This window comes from Carcharhinus amblyrhynchos, chromosome 14, assembly GCF_965287045.1.
Source record: "Carcharhinus amblyrhynchos chromosome 14, sCarAmb.v2.hapA, whole genome shotgun sequence".
Classification (NCBI taxonomy): Eukaryota; Metazoa; Chordata; class Chondrichthyes; order Carcharhiniformes; family Carcharhinidae; genus Carcharhinus; species Carcharhinus amblyrhynchos.
In genome coordinates this window covers 12,724,218-12,746,051 of record NC_137337.1, presented here as the reverse complement: position 1 = coordinate 12,746,051, position 21,834 = coordinate 12,724,218, and the positions used below count along the sequence as shown (strand labels likewise).

At 40.9% G+C, this 21,834-nt stretch overlaps 1 protein-coding gene across 1 annotated transcript in view; it reads left to right on the top strand.

Annotated features, from left to right (window-relative positions):
- Window positions 1-21,834, top strand: part of arel1 (apoptosis resistant E3 ubiquitin protein ligase 1) — a 71,654-nt gene that overhangs the window by 19,775 nt on the left and 30,045 nt on the right. The window contains exons 4-10 of the mRNA XM_080202304.1: window positions 5,731-5,945; window positions 6,050-6,121; window positions 6,636-6,862; window positions 12,894-13,131; window positions 15,538-15,707; window positions 17,315-17,495; window positions 19,852-20,105. Coding sequence (XP_080058430.1) covers window positions 5,731-5,945; window positions 6,050-6,121; window positions 6,636-6,862; window positions 12,894-13,131; window positions 15,538-15,707; window positions 17,315-17,495; window positions 19,852-20,105 — 1,357 coding nt within the window. The remainder of the gene's footprint in view (window positions 1-5,730; window positions 5,946-6,049; window positions 6,122-6,635; window positions 6,863-12,893; window positions 13,132-15,537; window positions 15,708-17,314; window positions 17,496-19,851; window positions 20,106-21,834) is intronic.

Genomic DNA, 21,834 nt, shown 5'->3' with positions numbered 1-21,834 from the left:
CCTACTTTAGCTGGGAAGGGTTAGACTGTCCACAGATAAGTGCCTATCCATAAATGGTATCAAATATATCGCCCTATGACAGCCGGAGACACACAAAGCTTGGCAATAATTGTCATGTTATTTCTCTCCATCTCCCAGAGTCGAAAAGTGCCTTGGTTGTGAGGTACATCATCTTGCAGTCTGCCTGAGAACCCAGTAGACTCCTCATGATCATGGTAGGCAGATGTTGTGAGTATCAGGCATGCTTTGGATTCAAACCCACCCTATATCCAGCATCCACCAGTCCAGCCATTGAATTTTCTTTTTTGTTTAACTTTACGTAGATTTGAATTCACTGTAATTGCAGTTATACACAATCCATGGTTTTATAAAGGAGCGTTTGTGATTTTATCTTCTAATAGAAAGTAGGCCCACAGCATGGGCCACAGTAAGAAGCTACCTTTTTTTTAGTCCGATTTAGCAACTTCAGTTTACGACCCTAAAGGAAGGTTGATGCGCAAAATGGATGTCATATTGTTGCACCGGGGGTATTCTTCTGTTAAAATTTAAACACATTTGGATACTGTATAGGAATGCATGCAACCAGTGCAGTGTACTCTGCAGCTAACCTCTACTAAATATCCCTTCTCTGTAAGATAAGCTAAACAGAGAGCTTCACCTGATTCTGAACTGTGCTGTACCAGACCAAGAAGTTGAGTTTCAGAGAATTGTTTTTAATTTCCAAAAATCTAATTCAGCCAAGAACACACCACAATACTACTGTAATCAGTTCAAACGTTTTGATAGGATAATGGTAATTTAGTCTTTTTTTCTACCAGTGCCTGTATATTTGTGGACTTGGGATTGAATAAAATAGTCTGTGTAGCATTATCAAAATCATGAAACCTTGGTACCTAGGTACCCCATTGACCCCAACTGACTGGGTCCTCAACTTAATGTTGAACAATTTGAGGTTTAATTGTAATGTCCCACAGCATGTTAGAATTAATGTTTGTGCTATGGTTCACTACAAAATAAGAATCAAATGTTCATCCTGAGACTTGATTCAGGTTTTAGAGGAGAATAATCTCTCAATTTGGAGATAGGTAGTACAAGAGTGAAACTTTATTAGCTCACATATCACTGCAATGGACAACTATAGGCTCGTATGAAGAGAAGCTGAGAATAATTTTCTACATTCCAATTCCATTGGGGTTATGGTAATATAGTAAAATGGCTAGCTGATAAATAGACAAGGAGAAAATTGCGTCCAAGTTTCCAGATGATGCTGAAGTGAAAAGTGATGAATAACAGTGTGCAAAAATTGAAAGGGCTCTTGACCAGTTTAATAAGTGGCCAGAGAAATAAGATTATCAGAATGTAAGGAATAGGAGAGAAGAAGGCCCTACTGCCCTCGAGCCAGCCCTGCTGTTAGATTGTGGCTGATCTTCTACCTTTCTATCTTTTAGTGTCTAAAAGAATCAAATGTGACAGTTGCACTTTAATCGAGGGCTTATGAGGTTAGACAAAGGTTAAATGTTGATGTGCTAAATGGGAACCCCAAGCAGGAGAGATCTTGGGGTTTTACTGGACTAGTCACTAAAAACATTGGTACAATGTTTTCAGACTGATTTTTAAAAAAAAAATATACATACAAAGAAAATTGTAGGGTGCATAGCAAAGAGTAAAACTTACTAACAAAAGAGGCAATTTAAAATTACTTGTCCTGCTGTGAGACTACATCTGAGCACTGTGGGCAGCTTTGGTCTCCCTATTTCAAAAGGAGTTTCAGTTATTGGAGTGATTGCAGAAAAGGGCTATAAGATTGAATATAGGAATGATGAGTGATGAAAGATTGACCACGTTATATCTGTTCTCTATTTTGAAGTCTGCTTAAAATTGAAAGATTTGCACAGACTGAATTAAAATAAGCACTTCTGCCATATGCAGCAATAAGGAGGTATTTGTTTTCATATCGTTATATGCTTCCATTGAAGAATAATGTGAAGTAATACAATGATTTGCAGTCAGGCTGAAACACAAAGGGTAGTTATTATATACAGGAAGGTTTTATGAGCCTCCATAATCCCATATGATGAGGAGGGAGGGTCACTAATACTCACCAGAACTTGGAGCTCAGGTCTCCACTCATCTGCGCTGTTTGGAGTGGCGGTTGAACCCAGTAAGTTGTGATTCAGAGGTGGGGAATGCTATCAGTTTAAAAGTTTGTAGCAGGTGCAAGAAGCCTAACAGGTCATACTTACAAATTAAAGACGATAAAAGAAAATAAATGCAGGATGAACTTCTATTAGAAGACTAGTAAGTACATAGATTTTTTGTTTTCCTTTTTGTTCAAAGGGTTGTTCATGTCACTTGTAAGACTAGCATTTATTGGTAACCCTTATTGTCCCTTGAGAAGGTAGTGGTTAGCTGTTGCCTTGAACCAGTGCAACCTGCATAATGCAGGGAGTTTCCAATGCTTGACTCAGTCACCATAAAAGGCAGTGAGAAAGTTCCAGGTCAGAATGGTGCGTGACCAGGAGGGAAACATGCAGGTGTCTGTGTTTCCATCCATTTGCTGCACTGGGCCTTCTAGGTAATGTAGGTTGTATGTTTGGAAGAAGGGTGGTGAAACAAGAAACCACCTTTCAGAAAGGCATTAGAGGGGTTCGGTAAATGAGACTCTGGGATATTAGAAATGCACAGGGAATAGTGAAGATATGTGAGAGAGATGGATCAACTTTTTTCTCCCATTGAAAGCCTTACTACGTTACTAATAGATGGGCTGAGGGATTGATCATGAGACCTGTACAGCTTTAATCTATAAAATTGCAGCTACTATAAGAAATCATTCTAAATTTTCAACACATCTGTCCACCTGAGTGTTTGATCCTTTTACTGGAATATGCTGTTTAATCAACCTTGGTGTCTTCAAATTTTGTCAAAGTGCTTGAAACTTTTTAGCTTTAAGGAAAAAAGGAAGCTGAATTCTGATCACTGAGAGCTCCACTGGTCACCAATGTCCAATTAAAGCTGTTACCATTTAATAAGAGGCTTCCGTTTCCTGCTATCCATCCAATTAGTATTCCCAGATTGCACATTCAACGTGTGGAAAATGTAAGAATATTAGAAGCCATTTGCCTTAATGGCCACTGAAGGCAAATATCTGAAACAGTATTACTAATCTCTGTTCTACTTAATTTGAAAGAAAACCATACACCCTTCCCTGGTCCATTGTTAAGGCTGACAACAGTAGGAGAGAAAATGAGTTTGAAAAATCAAGAACTAGCGACTGCATGTTACCAGATTCAGGCTTTAAAAGTGTAAAGATTCATAGGAACAAGAAAAGGTTGAGAGAAAATGAATTCTGTGGTTTTGAAGTCCTGGGAAATATTATGGATTATGACACTATGTAATGAGTCTTGGTTTCAACTCTGAAAAGATGCATGAACAGGCTTGTGACTGAAGCCTGAAGAATAAAAGGGGAAAGCCCAGGAGCCTTCTGTGATAGTGGTAGTGATTTAGGGTGGCAAAAATTAATTAAGAGAGCTGTCAGAGGTATAGGATAAGAGAGATTGCCTATTGAACAGGATTTCTGTAGTTTCCTCCTCAATTTATTAGAAGGATTTCTTAGTTGCATTTGACTTGATAGAGATCAATGAGTTATTCAATGGGTAAAGCACTTGACTTAAAAGAGGGCTCTGGAGTCTGGTGAGAAGTTGCTGGGAAAGGCGTGAGGGAAAAAGGATCTATTTGTTAGATCCTGTTTCAGAACAGGAGTACATAAGAACATAAGAAATAGGAGCAGGAGTAGGCCATCTAGCCCTTCGAGCCTGCCCCGCCATTCAATAAGATCATGGCTGATCTGTCGTGGCTCAGTTCCACATTCCCGCCCTCTCCCCATAACCCTTAATCCCCTCTCTTATCAAAAACCCATCAACCCGCGTCTTAAAAATATTTAGCGAGGTAGCCTCCACCACTTCAACGGGCAGAGAATTCCAGAGATTCACCACCCTTTGAGTGAAGAAGTTCTTCCTCAACTCCATTCTAAACCGCCCCCCCTTTATCTTGAGGCTGTGCCCCCTAGTCCTACTGTCCTTTCTGAGCGGGAAGAGTCTCTCCGCCTCTATCCTATCCATCCCATTCATCATCTTATATGTCTCAATGAGATCTCCCCTCATTCTTCTAAACTCTAACGAGTACAAGCCTAGTTTATTCAGCCTCTCCTCATAGCTCAACCCCCTCAACTCCGGCATCAGCCTAGTAAACCTCCTCTGCACTCCCTCCAAGGCCAAAAGATCCTTGCGTAAGTACAGCGCCCAAAACTGCACACAGTACTCCAGCTGCGGCCTCACCAATGCCCTATACAGCCGCAGCAAGACCTCCCTACTTTTATATTCAATCCCCCTCGCTATGAAGGCCAGCATCCCATTTGCCTTCCTGACCACCTGCTGCACCTGCAGGCTGGGTTTTTGCAACTCATGCACAAGGACCCCGAGGTCCCTCTGCACCGTCGCCTGCTGCAGTTTTTCGCCACGTAAGTAATAATCCTTCCTACCATTATTCCTACCAAAGTGGACAGCAAACAACTACAAATATGAGAAATCTGAAACAAAAGCAGAAATTGGAATCGCACAGGTGAGTCCACGTCTATGGAGAGTAGAGACATGTCCATGGTGGGCTATGTTCATCTTTAGAAGAGAAATATGAAAAATGAACAAGCATTTTATTAGCATCAGAAAACGAGAGGAAACAGCAAACAGACGAATAAATGCGGAGAGTACGTTTCAAAATACAGTTAGTGATAACAGTCATCTTTGGCAATGGAAAGGAGAGCTACAGAGCAAAAACTATGAATAAGTAATAACTTAGCAAGAGGCATATCCATAGGAATGTTTAAAAATTGAAACGCCATCTGTATATCAGGTGTGAAATGAAACGGGCAATGTATTTGATTTGTCCATTCACAAAAAGGCCAAAATCTGTTTATTGCTTTAACAATAACAATATTAAGATTTTTACCCCAATCAGAAATGTGCTCTTCTCCTCCCTCAGTGCCTTCTCTCATCCTGTCATAAACACTGACAAACGCATCCTATTATCAGCCACACCCTGACATTAATTTGAAAGCTTTCGAACTTCATTTTATTCATTTTTTTCACAGAAGTTGATGAGCCTGTTTTCTTCACTGATGCTGATTGGACTGCCTCTGGTAGTTTTTATATTTATTTTAGTGTCTGTTTTTGACCTGTTCTTGCTCTAATTTCATATTTACTCCAATGAAACCAAATTTGACCCATTTGCCTTTTGAGTCATTTAGCAGAGCACCATCTTTCGTAGGTAGTTTATTAATGACTTAAAGTCAAAAAAAGTCGTTTTTAAAGTTGGCTGAGCTCATGGATTTCCTTAGTTTACCTTCTGGTTCTCTTTTGTTAGTTTTCATATTAATATATCCTTACTACATTTATGTTATTGATTCTCTTTCTTCCTTTCAAATTTGGGCCATGGCAAATATCCCCTAAAAGTGCAAACATATAGAATGCACGTGTCCCTACCATGTACCAACCTTATTGTTTCCTAAACATTCAAATAAATGTATTTGCTTTTTAAAGATGGGATTGGGTTGCATATATTTTTTATTCTCACTAGACCTTTTTGAATTGTTTCTTTCCTAATGCACCCCAAATGTAAGACAGTATGTTTTAGACTTGAGTATCAATATCAGCTTTCTGATTCCTTGCCTCCATACAGGCTAAAATCATTGGGCTGCAACACCCTCACTGATTTGATTCAGTTTGACAGCAAGTCACAGATAGCACTCAGAGCCTGGGGCTACTTCTACGGTGACTACCACAAATTTGGCAGGAAGATTCTTGAGATTTCAAGGGTGCACCTGGCGTGGGAGCACAAGCTAAATCTTGTTCGCAACTTAGTCCAAAGGCGCAGAGTTAAGAAGTGGTCTGTGGGTATGTGAAAATTCAACCATTTAAAAAAAAAAAGCATTTCTGTTTTTCTTGTTCCCCAATTTGGGTGGAGTTTGTTTATTATTAATTTAAACTCTCTCCTTTAGTGGGAGCAGTGGTTTTCGCCTCAAGTGTCACACTTCTCACGGTAAAGAGAGACCTGATGTTTATCGTTGTTGGTGAGTACAATTAAATCCCTGGTTTAACGCTCAGTGACTGATCTCTTTGAGGGGAAGACTGCTTTATAAAGAAAATCTCTTGCACGTGGCCAGGATTTCCTGGCCCTGCTGCAGTGGGTTCCCCCGCAGCGAATGTGGCAAGCCATTCAAATGTCCATTGACTTTGGTGGGATGGAGAACCTGTGGCTGTGAGGGGCCAGAAAATTCTGGTCTGTCTCTCTCGTGCACACACACGCACACTCACTCTCTCAATAGAAATTCAGTAAGCCTGCTGAGGCCTGTGGGAATGATTTGTGAGTCAGATTTGATATAGTTCACTGGTCACACCAATCCCTGCTAGCAAGCACAATTTACCCTGTCTTGGAGTGCTGTGCCTGGGATCATTGTTGTATGTTTTTGCATCTAATTTCTGTTAGCTGAACCACTAAGAATTTTGTCTTTTTGTGATGTGTGTTTCCATTTTGATAATTAGAAAAAAATGTTCGCTCAGGAATATTTGTCTATCCATGTATAGGTGGAGTCGCAGTTTCCATCATTGCGTTCTTCTATACTGCTAAGTTTCTTTATGAGCTGTTGGCACGGGTCATCAGCTTTCTTCAAAATGACAATAGAGGTAGGCGAGGGAACCGCACTATTTACGACTATGTCCGTGGGAACTACCTGGATCCAAGGTCATGCTTAGTCACCTGGGATTGGAAGGACCCTCAGGAAGTTGGCCGTATCATGACCTTTAGAGTGCATGTAAGTAACTGGAATTTAAATATCTCCAATTCAAAAGTATTGAAAATTTTAATAAATATTTAACACTGAGTAGTCTGTCTCACTGCACGGAGGATATTCACTCTAATTGTAATCTTAAACTGAAGTAGAGTTAAAGGGCAGTGGATAACTGGACCAGATCTCACTGACCCAGTAACATTTCCATTTATTTTAATACCGTGACTTAATACTAATTAGTAGCAAAATTGATTGCAATGAAGAAAAATTTGTTGGAGCACTTAGCTTTGCAGTAAGGCTAAAAAAACTTATGTATATACTATAGGCACAATTATTGGTGGAAGGATATAATTATTACATGTATAGTTTTAAGTAGGAAGTTTCCATTGCAAATGTGGCTGTTGAAATTTATAAGAACATGAAAGCATGACACAACTATGACAAGGAAGTTTGTGGGCAAATGCATGCAAAACAAGTGTAAATTTTAAAATATGTCATAGATTAATAGGAGTGTGTAAAGTCTGGATTTGCTGAAATCTTAATTTTAATCAGATTTTTGTGAGTAATGTAGGGCCCAAAAGCTGCATCTATTTTTGGGGGGGATAAAGAAGATCTGTAGTTATGCCGAACTTCTTCACATTGCTTAAAAATGTCTCAATGAGCTTTGCATGTAATCAAACTGATAGACCTTTCAATGCAAAACTGCAACAACATGGGAAGATTGACCAATTAATCAGTATAGTTGATTGAGGCAGCAATATTGTCAGGCACCAGAAATGTCATGAGCCCTTGAAAGTACATGCGAACCACTGGAGTGCTGGACTTTGGTCTTAATTTGGCATTTCATCCAAAGGATAGTACCTGTGATTGGGATTAACGCCTACACAACACTGACGTGTCAACTTTATTTGTGTTTAATTCTGTGGACTTCTTTGATCCATTCGTGGGATGTAGGTGCTTTGTATTGCTCATCCCCAGTTGTCGTGGAGGAGATAGTAGTGAGCTGCCATCTTGAACCGTGACAATCTGAAAGTACTCTGGACGGCCGTCCAGACGCAAAACGTTGGCTCTATTCTGTCTCCACAGATGCTGTCAGACCTGCTGAGATTTTCCAGCATTTCTGTTTCTGTTGCTGAAAGTGCTCCCTCAGTGCTGTTAGGGATTTCCAGGGTTTTGACCCACTAACAATGAAGGGACAGTTACATATTTCATTATACATACATTAAAATGGTGTGTTACTTGAAGGGGAACTTTCAGGTGGGACTACTAAGATTTAAACCCTCAACCTTTGATTCAGAGGTGCAATCACCTTAACTTCTGTAGTAGTTGATTGTCTAACCATCTTGAAGTTGCGTGCAGTCAAGTTCTGAACTACCAGGTCATTCCCAGTTTCCCATTCTTGGGTTTTGAGATTACAGCTGACAGTTTGATAATTGCTCATGCTCAGGATGATATCTTCAAGTACCTTTTATATCAAGGAGATTAAAACCTGAATTGTGATCAAGAGACAAAAAGAAAAAATTGAGAATGTTGGGATGGAGTCAGAGTTAAAGACCAGTAGGTTTTTGAAAGTGGAGAGGATGATGGGCAGGGCTTTTCAAAGGACCAGACTGTCATGGCTGATAGCGAGGGGAGAGTTTGGGAAACTGGAAGTAAAAGTAAGACAAACTCACATTATATAGCATCTTTCACTACTTTACGAATAAGTAAATACATTGAAGTGGCTGGAGAAAGAAAATTCTGAGACTGCTTCTGGGAAAGAGGAACTTTAGTTGCAAGGATAGAATGGAGAAGCTGGGGCTTTTCTTCTTCGAGAAGAGGAAGTTGAGTGGAAATTTGATAGAGATCCTCAAAATCGTGAGGGGTTTGGACAGAGTAGGTCAGAAGAAACTGCATTGTCCTTGGTGGAAGAGGTTGAGAACTAGAGGACAGCAGTTTAAATGGAGTAAAAGAACCGGAAGTGACGTAGAACATAGAAAAACTAAAGCACAAACAAGCCCTTCGACCCACAAGTTATCTAAAACGCTCTATCTTACTAAGTCACATGTACTTATCCAAAAGTCTCTTGAAAGATCCTTTCGAATCTGCCTCCACCACCGATTCCACGCACCCACCACCCTCTGAGTGAAAAACTTACCCCTGTACCTACTCCCCAGCACCCTAAACCTGTGTCCTCTTGTAGCAGCCATTTCAGTCCTGGGAATAAGCCTCTGAGAATCCACTCGATCAATATCTCTCAACATCTTATACACCTCTATCAGGTCACCTCTCATCCTTCATCCCTCTAAGGAGAAAAGACCAAGCTCTCTTGACCTATCCTCATAAGGCATGCCACCCAATCCAGGCAACATCCTTGTAAATCTCCTTTGCACTCTTTCTATGGCTTCTACATCCTTCCTGTAATGAGGCAACCAGAACTGAGCACAATACTCCAAGTGGGGTCTGACCAGGGTCTTATACCGCTGCAGCATTATTTCCCGACTCCTAAACTCAATTCCTCGATTGAAGGCCAGTACACCATACGCCTTCTCAACCACATTCTCTACCTGTGAAGCTGATTTGCGCATCCTATGAATCCGGACCCTAAGATCCTTCTGATCTTCCACACTGCTAAGAGTCTTACTCTTAATATTATATTCTGTCATCGCATTTGACTTGCCAAAATGAACCACCACACAATTGTCTGGGTTGAAGTCCATCTACCACTTCTCCACCCAGTCTTGCATCCTATCTATGTCTCGTTGCAATTTCTGACATTCCTCCGAACTATCCACTACACCTCCAACCTTTGTGTCATCAGCAAACTTACTAACCCATCCCTCCACTTCCTCGTCCAGGTCATTTATAAAAATCACAAAGAGCAAGGGTCCCAGAACAGATCCCTGGGGCACTTCACTGCTGATCGACCTCCATGCAGAAAAAGACCCATCTACAACCACTCTCTGCCTTCTATGGGCAAGCCAGTTCTGGATCCACAAAGCAATGTCTCCTTGGATCCCATGCCCCCTCACTTTCTCAATAAGCCTTGCATGGGGAACCTTATCGAACACCTTGCTGAAGTACATATAAACCACATCTTCTGCTCTTTCTTCAATGTGTTTAGTCACAGCTTCAAAAAAACTCAACCAGGCTCGTAAGGCACGATCTGCCTTTGACAAAGCCGTGCTGACTATCTTTGATCATACTATACCTCTCCAAATTTTCATAAATCCTGTCCCTCAGGATCTTCTCCATCAACTTTCCAAGCACTGGGGTTAGACTCACTGGTCGATAATTTCCTGAGCTATCTTTCTTGAATAGAGGAACCACATCCACAATCCTCCAGAACCTCTTCTGTCTTCATTGATGACACAAAGATCATCGCCAGAAGCTCTGCCATCTCTTCCCTCGCCTCCCACAGTAACCTGGCGTACATCCCATCCAGTCCCAGCGATTTATCTATCTTGATGCTTTTCAAAAGCCCCAACACATCCTCTTAATGTCAACATACTCAAGCTTTTCAGTCCGCTGCAAGCCTGCACTATAACCACCAAGATCCTTTTCCACTGTGAATACTGAAGTATTCATTGAGCACCTCTGCTATTTCTACTAGTTTTATACAAACTTTCCCATCATCACATTTAATAGGTCCTATTCCTTCACATCTCATCTCATCCTTTTGCTCTTCACATACTTTGTAGAATGCCTTGGGGTTTTCCTTAATCTTACCTGCCAAGGCCTTCTCACTGACCCTTCCGGTTCTCTTAATTTCCTTCTTAAGTTCCTTCCTACAAGTCATATACTCCTCTAGATCCCTAACATTACCTAGCTCCCTGAACCTTCTGTACGCTTTTCTTTTATTCTTGACTAAGTTCATTACAACTTTCGTGCACCACAGTTCCTGTAACCTACCAAAGCTTCCCTGTCTCAGTGGAACGTTGTCGTGCAGAATGCCAGACAAACATTCCTTGAAAATCTGCCACATTACTTCTGTACGTTTCCCCGAGAAAACCTCTGACTTAGATTCCCTACGTACAGAAAGAGGCCATTTGGCCCAATGAGTCTACACCAACCACAATCCTACCCAGGCCCTACCCCCATATCCCTACATTATTTACCCACTAATCCCTCTAACCTATGCATCTCAGGATACTAAGGGCATTTTTCTTTTAGCATGGGCAATCAACCTAACCTGCACATCTTTGGACTGTGGGAGGAAACCGGAGCACCCGGAGGAAACCCATGCAGACACGAGGAGAACATGCAAACTCCACACAGATAGTGACCCAAGCCGGGAATCGAACCCAGGTCCCTGGAACTGTGAAGCAGCAGTGCTAACCACTGTGCTACCATGCCACCCAATTTATGCCTCTAATTTCCTATCTGATGGCTTCATAATTGCCCTTACTCCAGATAAACATTTTCCTAGCTTATCTGATCCTATCCCTTTCCAATGCGAGTGTAAAGGAGAGTTATAATCACTATCCCCAAAATGCTCTCCCACTGAGAGATCTGACACTTGTCCAGGTTCATTACCTAATACTAAATCAAATATAGCCTCTCCGCTTGTAGGCTTATCCACATACTGTGTCAGGAAACCCTCCTGAACACCTAACAAACTCCTCCCCATCTAAACCCCTTACCCTCGGGAGATTCCAATCAATATTTGGGAAATTAAAGCCTCCCATCATGACAATTCTGTTATTACTACATCTCTCCAAGATCTGTTTCCCTATCTGTTCCTCAACATCCCTGTTACTATTGGGTGGCCTATAGAAAACACCCAGTAAAGTTATTGACCCCTTCCTGTTCCGAACTTCCACCCACAGAGACTCTGTGGACAATCCCTCCATAGTGTCCATCTTTTCTACAGCCGTGACACTATCTCTGATCAACAGTGCCACTCCCCCACCTCTTTTGCCTCCCTCCCTATCCCTCCTGAAACATCTGAAACCCGGCAGTTGAAGTGTCCAGTCCTGTCCGAGTCATCCAAGTCTCTGTAATGGCCACCACATCACAGTTCTAAGTAGCAATCCACACTCTAAGCTCATCCACTTTGTTAGCAACGCTCCTAGCATTAAAACAGACACATATCAAACCTTTAGCCTGAGCGCTCCCCTTCTCCATCACCTGCTTATCCTCCCTCTCACGCTGTCGACGATCTCTCTCTATTTGCAAACTAACCTCCTCTCTCCCAGTCACTTCATTTTGATTCCCTCCCCTCAACCATTCTAGTTTAAAGTCTCCCCAGTAGCCTTAGCAAACCTTCCTGCCAAGATATTGGTCCCCCTGGGATTCAAGTGCAACCTGTCCTTTTTGTACAGGTCACACCTGCCTCTAAAGAGGTCCCAATGATCCAGGAACCTGAATCCCTGCCCTCTACTCCAATCCTTCAGCCATGCAGTTATTCTCCACCTCATTCCGTTGGTGCTCTGACTTCCTCATGGCACAGGCAGCAATCCTGAGATTACTACCTTTGTGTTCCTCCTTCTTAAGTCTCTACCTAACTCCCTATATTCTCTTCTCATGACCCCTTCCCTTTTCTACCTATGTCAGCAGTACCAATATGTACCACAACCTCTGTCTCCTCTCCCTCTCAATTCAGGATTTCTCGGACGTGACCAGAAACATCCCGGCACCAGGGAGGCAAACTACCATCCGAATTTCCCGTCTGTCTCCACAAAATCACCTGTCTGACCCTTTCACTGTAGAGTCCCCTATCACTACTGCCTTCCTCCTCCTTTCCTTACCCTAAATGTGGAAAATATTTAATTTACATAATGAGTGGTTAGGTTCAGGGATGCACCAACTGAGGTTGTGGCGGAGACAGATTTAATTGTCATTTCCAATGGGAATTAAATAATTACCTGATGTGTAAGAATTTACATTGCTAAGGGGATAAAAATGAGGAATGAGATTCACTGGAAAGCTCTTGTAGCAAGCTGACATGGGCGCAACAGGCTGAATGATCTCCTGTCTTGTAATCTTTCTATAGTTGTATGAGCCTATATAACAAAGAGAAGCGTTAATACAGAACTTATTTCTGAAAACACATTCTTTCACTATTGCTGTGTAGTTGTTCTACAAGAATGGCCACCCATTCCCTGCACATCGGCCAGTGGGATTACGGATTCACATCTCACACATGGAGCTTGGTTTGGATGTTCCCATCACACAGGAGGTACTTCAGGCACAAAAGAACAATGTGGTAAAGGTGGGCTTCACGGTACGAAAGGCAGGAAGGTACGAAATCTCTGTCAAACTTGGAGGATTGAATGTTGCCTACAGCCCATACTACAAGACGTTTCAACCTGGTAGGTGTGAATATGTGTATGCTTCCTCTAAGGATGAGTTTATCTGTTTTATTTTCTCTCTATTGGTTTGTCCGCATTGTTAGCTTGCATTCATGCCTCCATAAACAGGTAGATAATTGGTCAAGAAATGCAGCTCCGTACACTTGTTCTTTAATTTTCACTGCAAGATTTTTTTTCCTTTGTTGTCGGGGGAGCAGGATGGTATCGAATGATATTTGCCCTTCCCCACAGCGGTGACTGTTCAGTGCATGTGGAGATGTGCTTACAAATTCAATTATTGGCTCTTCTTTCCCTTGCTCTGTCTTCCTATCATTGTCAATTGCTTAGTTGGGTGTTGATGTTCCAAGTGTGGTTTTATTGGCACTTAACTGCAACAATGCTTGTATCTTTTGTCATTTGTGTGTTATTGACCCTGCCAACAATTCCATTGTCCCATATATGTGGATGAGGTTGGTTATAGTTCAACATATGTGAAGGCTTTGAATTTTCTAAAGCTCACAAGCTGTTGCTCAAAAAGAAAGGAAATTAACTTTTGGTGGTGGGAAGGACAGGAGAATAAGAGTTGGTTGTATAGCAAACTGCAGCAGTAGATCTATGAATAAAAATTATGATTAGAACACATGGCCTACTTTCTCTGGAATTTAAGTTTTATAATAAATCTTGGACGACTGAGATAGAAGTCTGCTTTCTTTGCTGCTTGTGTGGATTCAATTAGAAATGAATTTGTACATTCGTAATCCAATTCTTACTCTGCAAATATTGTCCATAATTTCACAATATTGAATGCATACCAGTAATGCACGTAGGAAGGAAAAATAAATGACATGCACATTGAATGAATTAAATTGAAATTGTTAAGAATGATGCTGAATAAGACCCAGAGGTCTAGTAGATAATCAACTCAATGTATCCAACAATGTAGAACTGCAATCAGCACAGACGAAACAAGACTGAGCCAGAGAAAGCAGTGATTAAATTGCATGGAATTCTTAGACCATATCTTGAATGCTATGTTCAATTCTTTATAAAAGAGACATTCGAGCACTGCAAAATGGAGCCAAAGATCTGGAATTTTAAGCATGAGGTGGGTGTGCAGAATCGGGAAATTACCCTCTTTGTCACGTCCGCCTCTGGGTGGGGTTGCGATAACTGTAGATCAGTGGGATGACACCAGAGAGACTGCCACGTTGGGCAAAGCTGTGAGAGTGAAAGGAGGGAGGGGAGAGAAAAGGGATGGACTTGAGATCAGGGGCTGCAGGGAGAGATTTGTGAGAGCAAAGAGAAGAGTGAGCTTGAACATGGTGTTTAAGTGTTTAAACTTCCTTTAAAAGTACAATTTTGCTGAAAAAGATCCAAAACTCCATTTCCTGTTAGGTCTTCAGTCCATTTCAATATGTTACCCTGTACACCATGAGATTTTATTTTCTGCAATAACCTTTGTGGCACCTTTTTGGAAATTTAAGTACAGTGCATCCACTGGTTTTCCTTTATCCAATGTACATGTGATTCTTTGAAAAACTCCGAAAAATTGGTTAAACATGATTTCCAACTTACAAAACCATGATTTGGAAGGATCCTTGGCGAGTTGCTGCAGTGTATCTTGTAAATAGTACACACTGTTGCCACTGTGCAGGTTGTGGATTACTGAATGTTTAAGATGGTGGATGGGTGGCCAATCAAGTGCTTTTGCTTAGGTGGCGTTGAGCTTCCTGAGTGCTGGAGCCTGACTCCAGGCAAGCAGAGTGTATGCATCACACACCTGAGTTGTGCCTTGTAGGTGGTGGACCAGCTATGGGAATCATAATGTGAGTTACTCACCAGAAACTAAGGTTTTTAACTTGCTGTTGTAGCTTCAGTGTTTGTGTCCTTTAATTGTCTAATCAATAGTAACCTCATGATGTTGATGGGGGTTTAGGCATAGAAATACAATTGAATATCCGTTGGATTCTCTTTTGCTTTCGTCATTGCACGATGCTTGTCAGACCCAAATATGGCTCGGTATTTGATAATATTGAAGATGTGCTTTAGCATTTAAGCTAAAGGCACCATATTAATGAACATCACCTTTTTTTTCTGAACTTGTAAACAAAAGCATCATACAGTCCAACAGAAAAAGGATACTGGATTTCAGTGTTTGTTATAAGCAGTTATGTATCTGAGGCTTTATGTGATGTATATTTTGCACTAATTGCACAAAACTATAACTGTGTGAGACTTCATTCCATATCTGACCTCACTAAATTTCACATGAGTAGTTTTGATGCCAGGACCAAAAGTTGGAAGAAATGTTAATTTTCTCGTCTCAGTAGTCAAAACAAATCGTACATTTCAGTATCAGATACTGAAACAGCTCAAATGTATTTCTCCTCTTCTCTCTCCATCCCCTGCCCCGCCCCCATTTGATAGGAGTTGTATTTCCAGCAAAAACAAAAATTCTCTACCACTTCTCCACCCTGGTACTGACTAGCGGACAACAGCACACATTGCAGATTGCTCCACGTGATGAATATGATAACCCGACAAGTAATGCATTGGCCCTCGTTGATCAGGATAACTACAAAGTGCAGATCAAAGAAGTGAGTAATGAGTTGCCTACAAGCAAGCATTTTAAGAGATCCTGCATTAAAACTCAATCTATTTTTTACTGTTTTCTTAAATGCCTGCTGTTATTAAAATTCTGCATTGTCCTCCAACCTTCGAGAATGTTATATTCGTGTGATGCAGACAATCTGAAAATATATTCCCCTAGCTTTCCTGTTGCTCTGATGTTTCCTAACATTCTTGAAGTAGTATTGCAGACATTTTGCTCACGTGCAGATTATTCTTCTATTGTTGTTGCTGTCCCTGCTGCCAACCTAAGCTTTTCAAGAGAAAATAGTCTGGATGTATGGATAGTGATGGTAGAGGCTACAACATTCTTTCCATTAACTGGCTGACCAAGAATCTCTCCAGCTGTTATACCCTGCCATTGGTATGTGTTGAAGGAGCTTCGGAAAGATACTCAACCTGATTGACCATATTATGAATACACCTTCATTGCCATCAAGTCCTAGAGTAGGATTTGAACCCACAGCTTCTGGCTCAGAGGCTGGGGCGCTACCCTCTGTGCCAGAAGGCCTCCCCAATCTGATGTGTGAGGGGTTATTTGCCACGAGGTTTTTTGGTAGTGCCAACTTTAACCTTCCTCCCTTCCATTCATTATTCCACAAAGTAGCTTCAAAGACAAGTTTACTTTTATCTAGAACTCCTTGGGAAGAGTGGAGATGTAGAAAAATTATAACAGGATAGTAAGATAAATTGAAGCAGAGTGTTGGAATGCTTCATTAAATCTAACCCCAAGATGTGTTTGGTTCTGCAGTTTCAATAACACACCTTGCTGTGATGTTACAGGCTTCCAAACCTCTTCTGAACGGGCATAACATTATTACTTCAATTAACAGAGTTGCCAAGTTTCAGAAATTGATTTGAGGCAAAATATTGGATGAGGTGTTCTAATTAGTGTCATTCACATTTACAGTACTCCTAAGATGTAAAGCTTCTACAATAAGGTAATTCTGGAAAGTGTAGAATTTTAAACAGTGAAGTTCCCCCAGGGAGCAAATTGTCTTGGCTGCAGGTCGCAAAATAGTGAAAGATAGAAAAAAAAGTCAAGCACTTCAGTTTTACCCTGAAATGGAAATATGCTTAAATGTAAGGATTGATGTTCATCAATGGGCCATTTATTTTTAGTAAATGAGATTCAAAACACTGAATTTATTTGTAAGCTACTTTCTCCTCTTTTCACCCAGTTAAGTTGTTTCCATCCTGTTCAGTGTTTTCGATAAAGGAGAAGGAATCGATAGGTATTGCACATTCAGGCTTCCATTGATTCTGCTGTGGGATAAACATTAGAAGATGTGCACCATAAGCACTGAGTGGCTCTGTTTCTGCCTCCCTTTGGGAGGAGCTTGGCCTCGACTCTGCACAGCCCCAAAGCAAAGCAGCTGAAATCAATTATCTCAGTAAATGGAAGATCATGGGTGTAACCATATCCAATACGTTATGCTATGTGCACTCTACTGCCTGTAGGTTTTTGAATTTTCAAATACTTTCACAGAAACTGTGAAAACAGTCTATAAAAAAACACATAACTTGCTGCTAATCTGTGTATCATTTATATTTCTATCCGTCGCTTATATTTCAGCTTGGTGCCCCTGAAAATGAAGCATCAGATGTTTTGTTTAACAAAACCATTTCTTCGAATAAGACAATGTGCCTCGTGCTTCTGAACTTGACATTGTGGAGGAAAGGTTGTTTTCGAGCATCTGTTACCTATTGGGATCAATTGATTGGTAATGGGGTATTTGACATCATCATTCTTAGTGGTGAGTAATACTTGAAGTCTAAATTTTGAGATCCAAGCTTGCACCTTTTTCAGTTGACCTTGCAAACTACTGTCCCATCCCCAACCATCCTTAGCTTTCTAAGTCCTTAAAGGTCTTGTTTTTTTTACCAGATCTGTGCTCATTTTCTTGCAGTGCCATATTTGACTTCCGCTAATCAAGTTTTAGTTCCTGAAACACTACTGAAATGGCTCTGGTCAAAATCATAACTAACATCCAATTTGACTGTGACCAATGAAAACCATTTTTTCTCATCCATCCCGACTCGCCCACAATCTTTGATAGGGTCAACCTCATCATCTTCCTCCTGATGCCTCACCTATGTCATCCAGTTAAGGTGTTGACATTGCTCTCATTTTTGTTCCATTCTTATTTGTCTAGTCATAGCTTGTGAATCACCTGTAAAGACTTTTCTTCCCACTCTTCCACAATAGCCTTGTATTTCTCATGTTTCCCCTCTGCATTGTCATTGGACAACATGCTGTCAGAGTCCACATTTACACTGCTGTCATCAAGCTCAACTTACCACATCTCTTCTGACCTAGTGTCTCCATCGTCTGTGATTTGTCATACTGATGAATCCAGTATTGAACAAGCTGAAATCTTTACCAAAATTGTTGAGAAGACTGAAGTCATTATCTAGCTACCAACTCCATCTCCATCCCTGTCCCCTGTCAATTACCTTGAGACCAAATCAGTATTTCAAATATTGATGTCATATTTAATGCTGGCATGAACTTCAACGTACCGCTCAATTTACTATTTACAAGTCTGCAACTTTGTTCGAGTCTACCCACTTCATATTATGTGTCTGAAACCCTCATCCATAACTTTGACACTGGATTTGATTATTCTAATATTCTCCTGTACATCCTGCCATCTTCCACCCTCCACAAACTTGAGCTTATCCAAAACTCTGATGTCTGTATTCTAGGTCACACTAAGTCCTGTCCTCCCATCACACCTTTACTTGCTGGTTTGAGATTTTTAAAAAATTCTCATCCTTGTTTTCAAGTCTCTCCATGGCCTTTTGTCCTTGTCTATCTTTGGAACCTCCTCCAAACATACACTTTGGTCAGATTTCTGTGCTCCTCCAGCTCTAACATTTCCTGTATCCCCAATTTAATCATTTCTCTATAATAAATCTAAAGTACCGCGGATGCTGGAAATCTGAAATTGAAACAGAAAATGCTGGAAAAATTCAGCAGGTCTGACAGCATCTGTGGAGCGAGAAACTGAGTTAATAGTTTGAGTCGACTATGACTCTTCTACAGTGCAGTTCTGAGTATCTCAGCTTAATGTTGTTTTAGAGGGAGTGTAGCATAAAATTATCTAAATTTATACCAGGGTGCCATGGGTTAAATTGAAAAAATCAGAGTTGTGTTTCTGGAATTTAGAAGTTTGGAGGAGTTTTCGTGATGATGAAGGTAATAGATGAGGTAGATTTGAGAGAAGGTATTTCTACTAGTTGGGCATTAGGGAGGCATGGTCTAAAAATTTGAGCTAGCCTTGCAGGGGGAAATTAGGAAATGCATCTGCTTATAAAGAATGATGAAAGTTTAGAGTTTTGTTAAATTTCAAATCTAAGATTGATGGTTATTTGTTAATTAAAGATATTAAGGGATTTGAGCCAAAGACAGCTATATGGAGTGAGTTAGAAGATCAGTCATGATCTCATTAAATGATGGAATAGGCTTGAGGGGCTAAATGGTCTGTTCCTGTTCCAATGTTCCTTAAGCTGCCAATGCCCGAAGCTCTGGAATTCCCTTCTAAAACTTTGCCTGAACTTCTCTCTCCTCTTTTAACTTCTAAGCTTTTAGCCATCTGTCCTGTTAGCTCGTTTTGTGGCCTGGTGTCAAGCTTTGTTTGGTAATGCTTCTGTGACGTACCTTTAAAGCATTGCACTACTTTAAAAGTTATTGTTGTGGAAATTCCACATCAGACCAGCTTGCCCGGAGTACTACAGATGAGGGACTGATGCTTATAGTCTTGGTCATTGCCTTCTGTTTTGAAAATCAGTGTTAGGACTTAAGGCTTTAACCTTTTTTAAGCTTTTCTGTGGAAACGGGCCTTGCTAGGAACGTGGCAACTATCTACTATTTGCAGACATGAACTCAAGAGTTCACTGTCTGGGGAAATCGCATGAGTAGACTTGCATTCCATCATTCCTTGTTACAGCTTTCCTAAAAGACCCTTGAGAAAGACACTGCTTGGGATTTTAGCACTTGACAAAAAAATGAGTGATTAATACTGACCTAAAGGAACCTGAATTCCTGACTAAAAGGGTTTCTGTGTGGAAAGAATTGTGTATTAACTATTTGTCTTTTCTTGACATTAGAAAATGAAAAGAACACAGTAGAAAAGAATGTGTCAACTCCAGGAACCAGTGTTTACTTCGAAGCATACTTATACAGCACGGCAAATTATGCTCACTCTCAGTGGCAAATGTCACCAATCACAACTGCCACCATGGGTCGACACCCATCAGCTAACACAGAGGAAGAAGAAGATGAAAAGGATTTAGATCAGGAAAATCTGATGGCTGAGAAAGTGAAGAAACCTAAAAAGGTTTATTGTTACATATCACCAAAGGTAAGAAAGCTTCCGCTGTGTTGTGAGAAATTGTCCTGAAAGTTAACATTAGAACTAAAGCATCAAAGACTAAAATATGGGTTGGAACACAGGGAAGGCTAGCAAAATGATACAGAAAGGCATTGGAAACGGCCTTGGGGGTGAGAGGAGGTGCCTTCCTGATGCCATGTCATTTTAACACAAATTGGAAAGCTGGCTGACAAGATGCCATTGGGAGCCTAAGTGAACCATTGAAGTGGCCAGTTAAGGGTTTTGCCATATCCCTTCATAGCATTTTGCCAGCAGAAAGAGGAAATTGCAGGCAATCCCTAGTAACCTCCCAGGTGGGTTCCAGATGGGATGGGTTGCTCATAGAGTGGGGAGCTTCTGGCAGCAATGAACACAGTTGCTGCAATGGTACAGTCTGCCCTCCATGATCTTGCCCCAATCCTTGCTGCAGCCTGCCTACCTGATCCCAATGCTTTCCACCCCCATTGACTTGATTTTGAGGATGCATGCCTGATTGATGTGTTCTCATCCTCGTAGTGAAGTCTCAGCATGGTCATGGTCACTACTGATGTTGCTGTGCTGCCAGCCTTTTGATGCCACCTATTTCGCAACAAAGCACTCACCCCCCGCCGCCCTCCAATTTTGGCCTTTGTGGCAGGACACATGACCTCCATAGAATTTTGCCTCAGGTCTCTGGATCACTTACAATTTTGTGGCTCCTAATCTAGGAGGAAAGAACTTTTGTTTTTAAAAAAAAAAAGCACTGACTGTTTACCCCCAAAGATGGCACGTATACAAATATTACTGCTGCAAGGTGATACTTCCCATCTAGGTTACTGTGAAGCCATAGGTTAAAGGTAATACTTGTAATTGCTTAGCTGGGAGAGAAAGTCAATAGAGACGTGGTAGGTGAAGGCTAGTTACTTCTATCGTTTTATAGTTAGGAAGGAGAACACTACAGATTGAATTATGCACTTCTTATTAAGCAACTCAGTAGTAATATTGACAGGTGCTTTAGAGCATGTTTATTATGTTATGATCTTGGTACAGACCCCAGTCACATGTTTTGCTTTTTGTTAAAAACTGAAAACCCAAGTATTTACTGAAAGGATGAAGCCACAAGATTCATGGTTTAAACAAGAGTTTTATGACATCAGAATAAAAGAACATTACTCTAATGTAAATAGTTGGTTACATTAAAGATATTAGAAGTATAATTAACGGTTACTAATCTCATTCAAACTGCTGTTATCAAATTTCCTTCCACACCCCCACCATAACCCGTCAGATATTTAACAGAAATTGAAGTTTGACCACTTGTCTGAGGACTGTTTCAAAGATTCGTTTTAGAAGTTGAGATTTCTTGGACCTTCTGTTTGTTTCCAGCAATGATGTTGTTTCAATCTCCTCCAACAGTTTCTCACCAGTAGACTGCCTGGCCAACAAAGGTTTTACTAGCCTCATAAGCATAGCCACCATGGACAGAACACAACTGGTTCTAGTATTCTTTAACTCCTGAGTCTTGCTCCTCTTCTCAGCTTAGCCATTAACTCCCTATTAGGAGTCTTTCAGCTGAGAAGAGTTTTAAACTTTGTCACATACAGAATTTCATGTTTCCTGCACCAGGGTTATTTTAAACAAAAATTGAACTCCTGCTTGAAACTGAGCTGCACCCACAATTTACCTTTAATTAACTTCTGGTTGACTCATTGCTATTCTGTTGTTTATCTCCCATGCAACT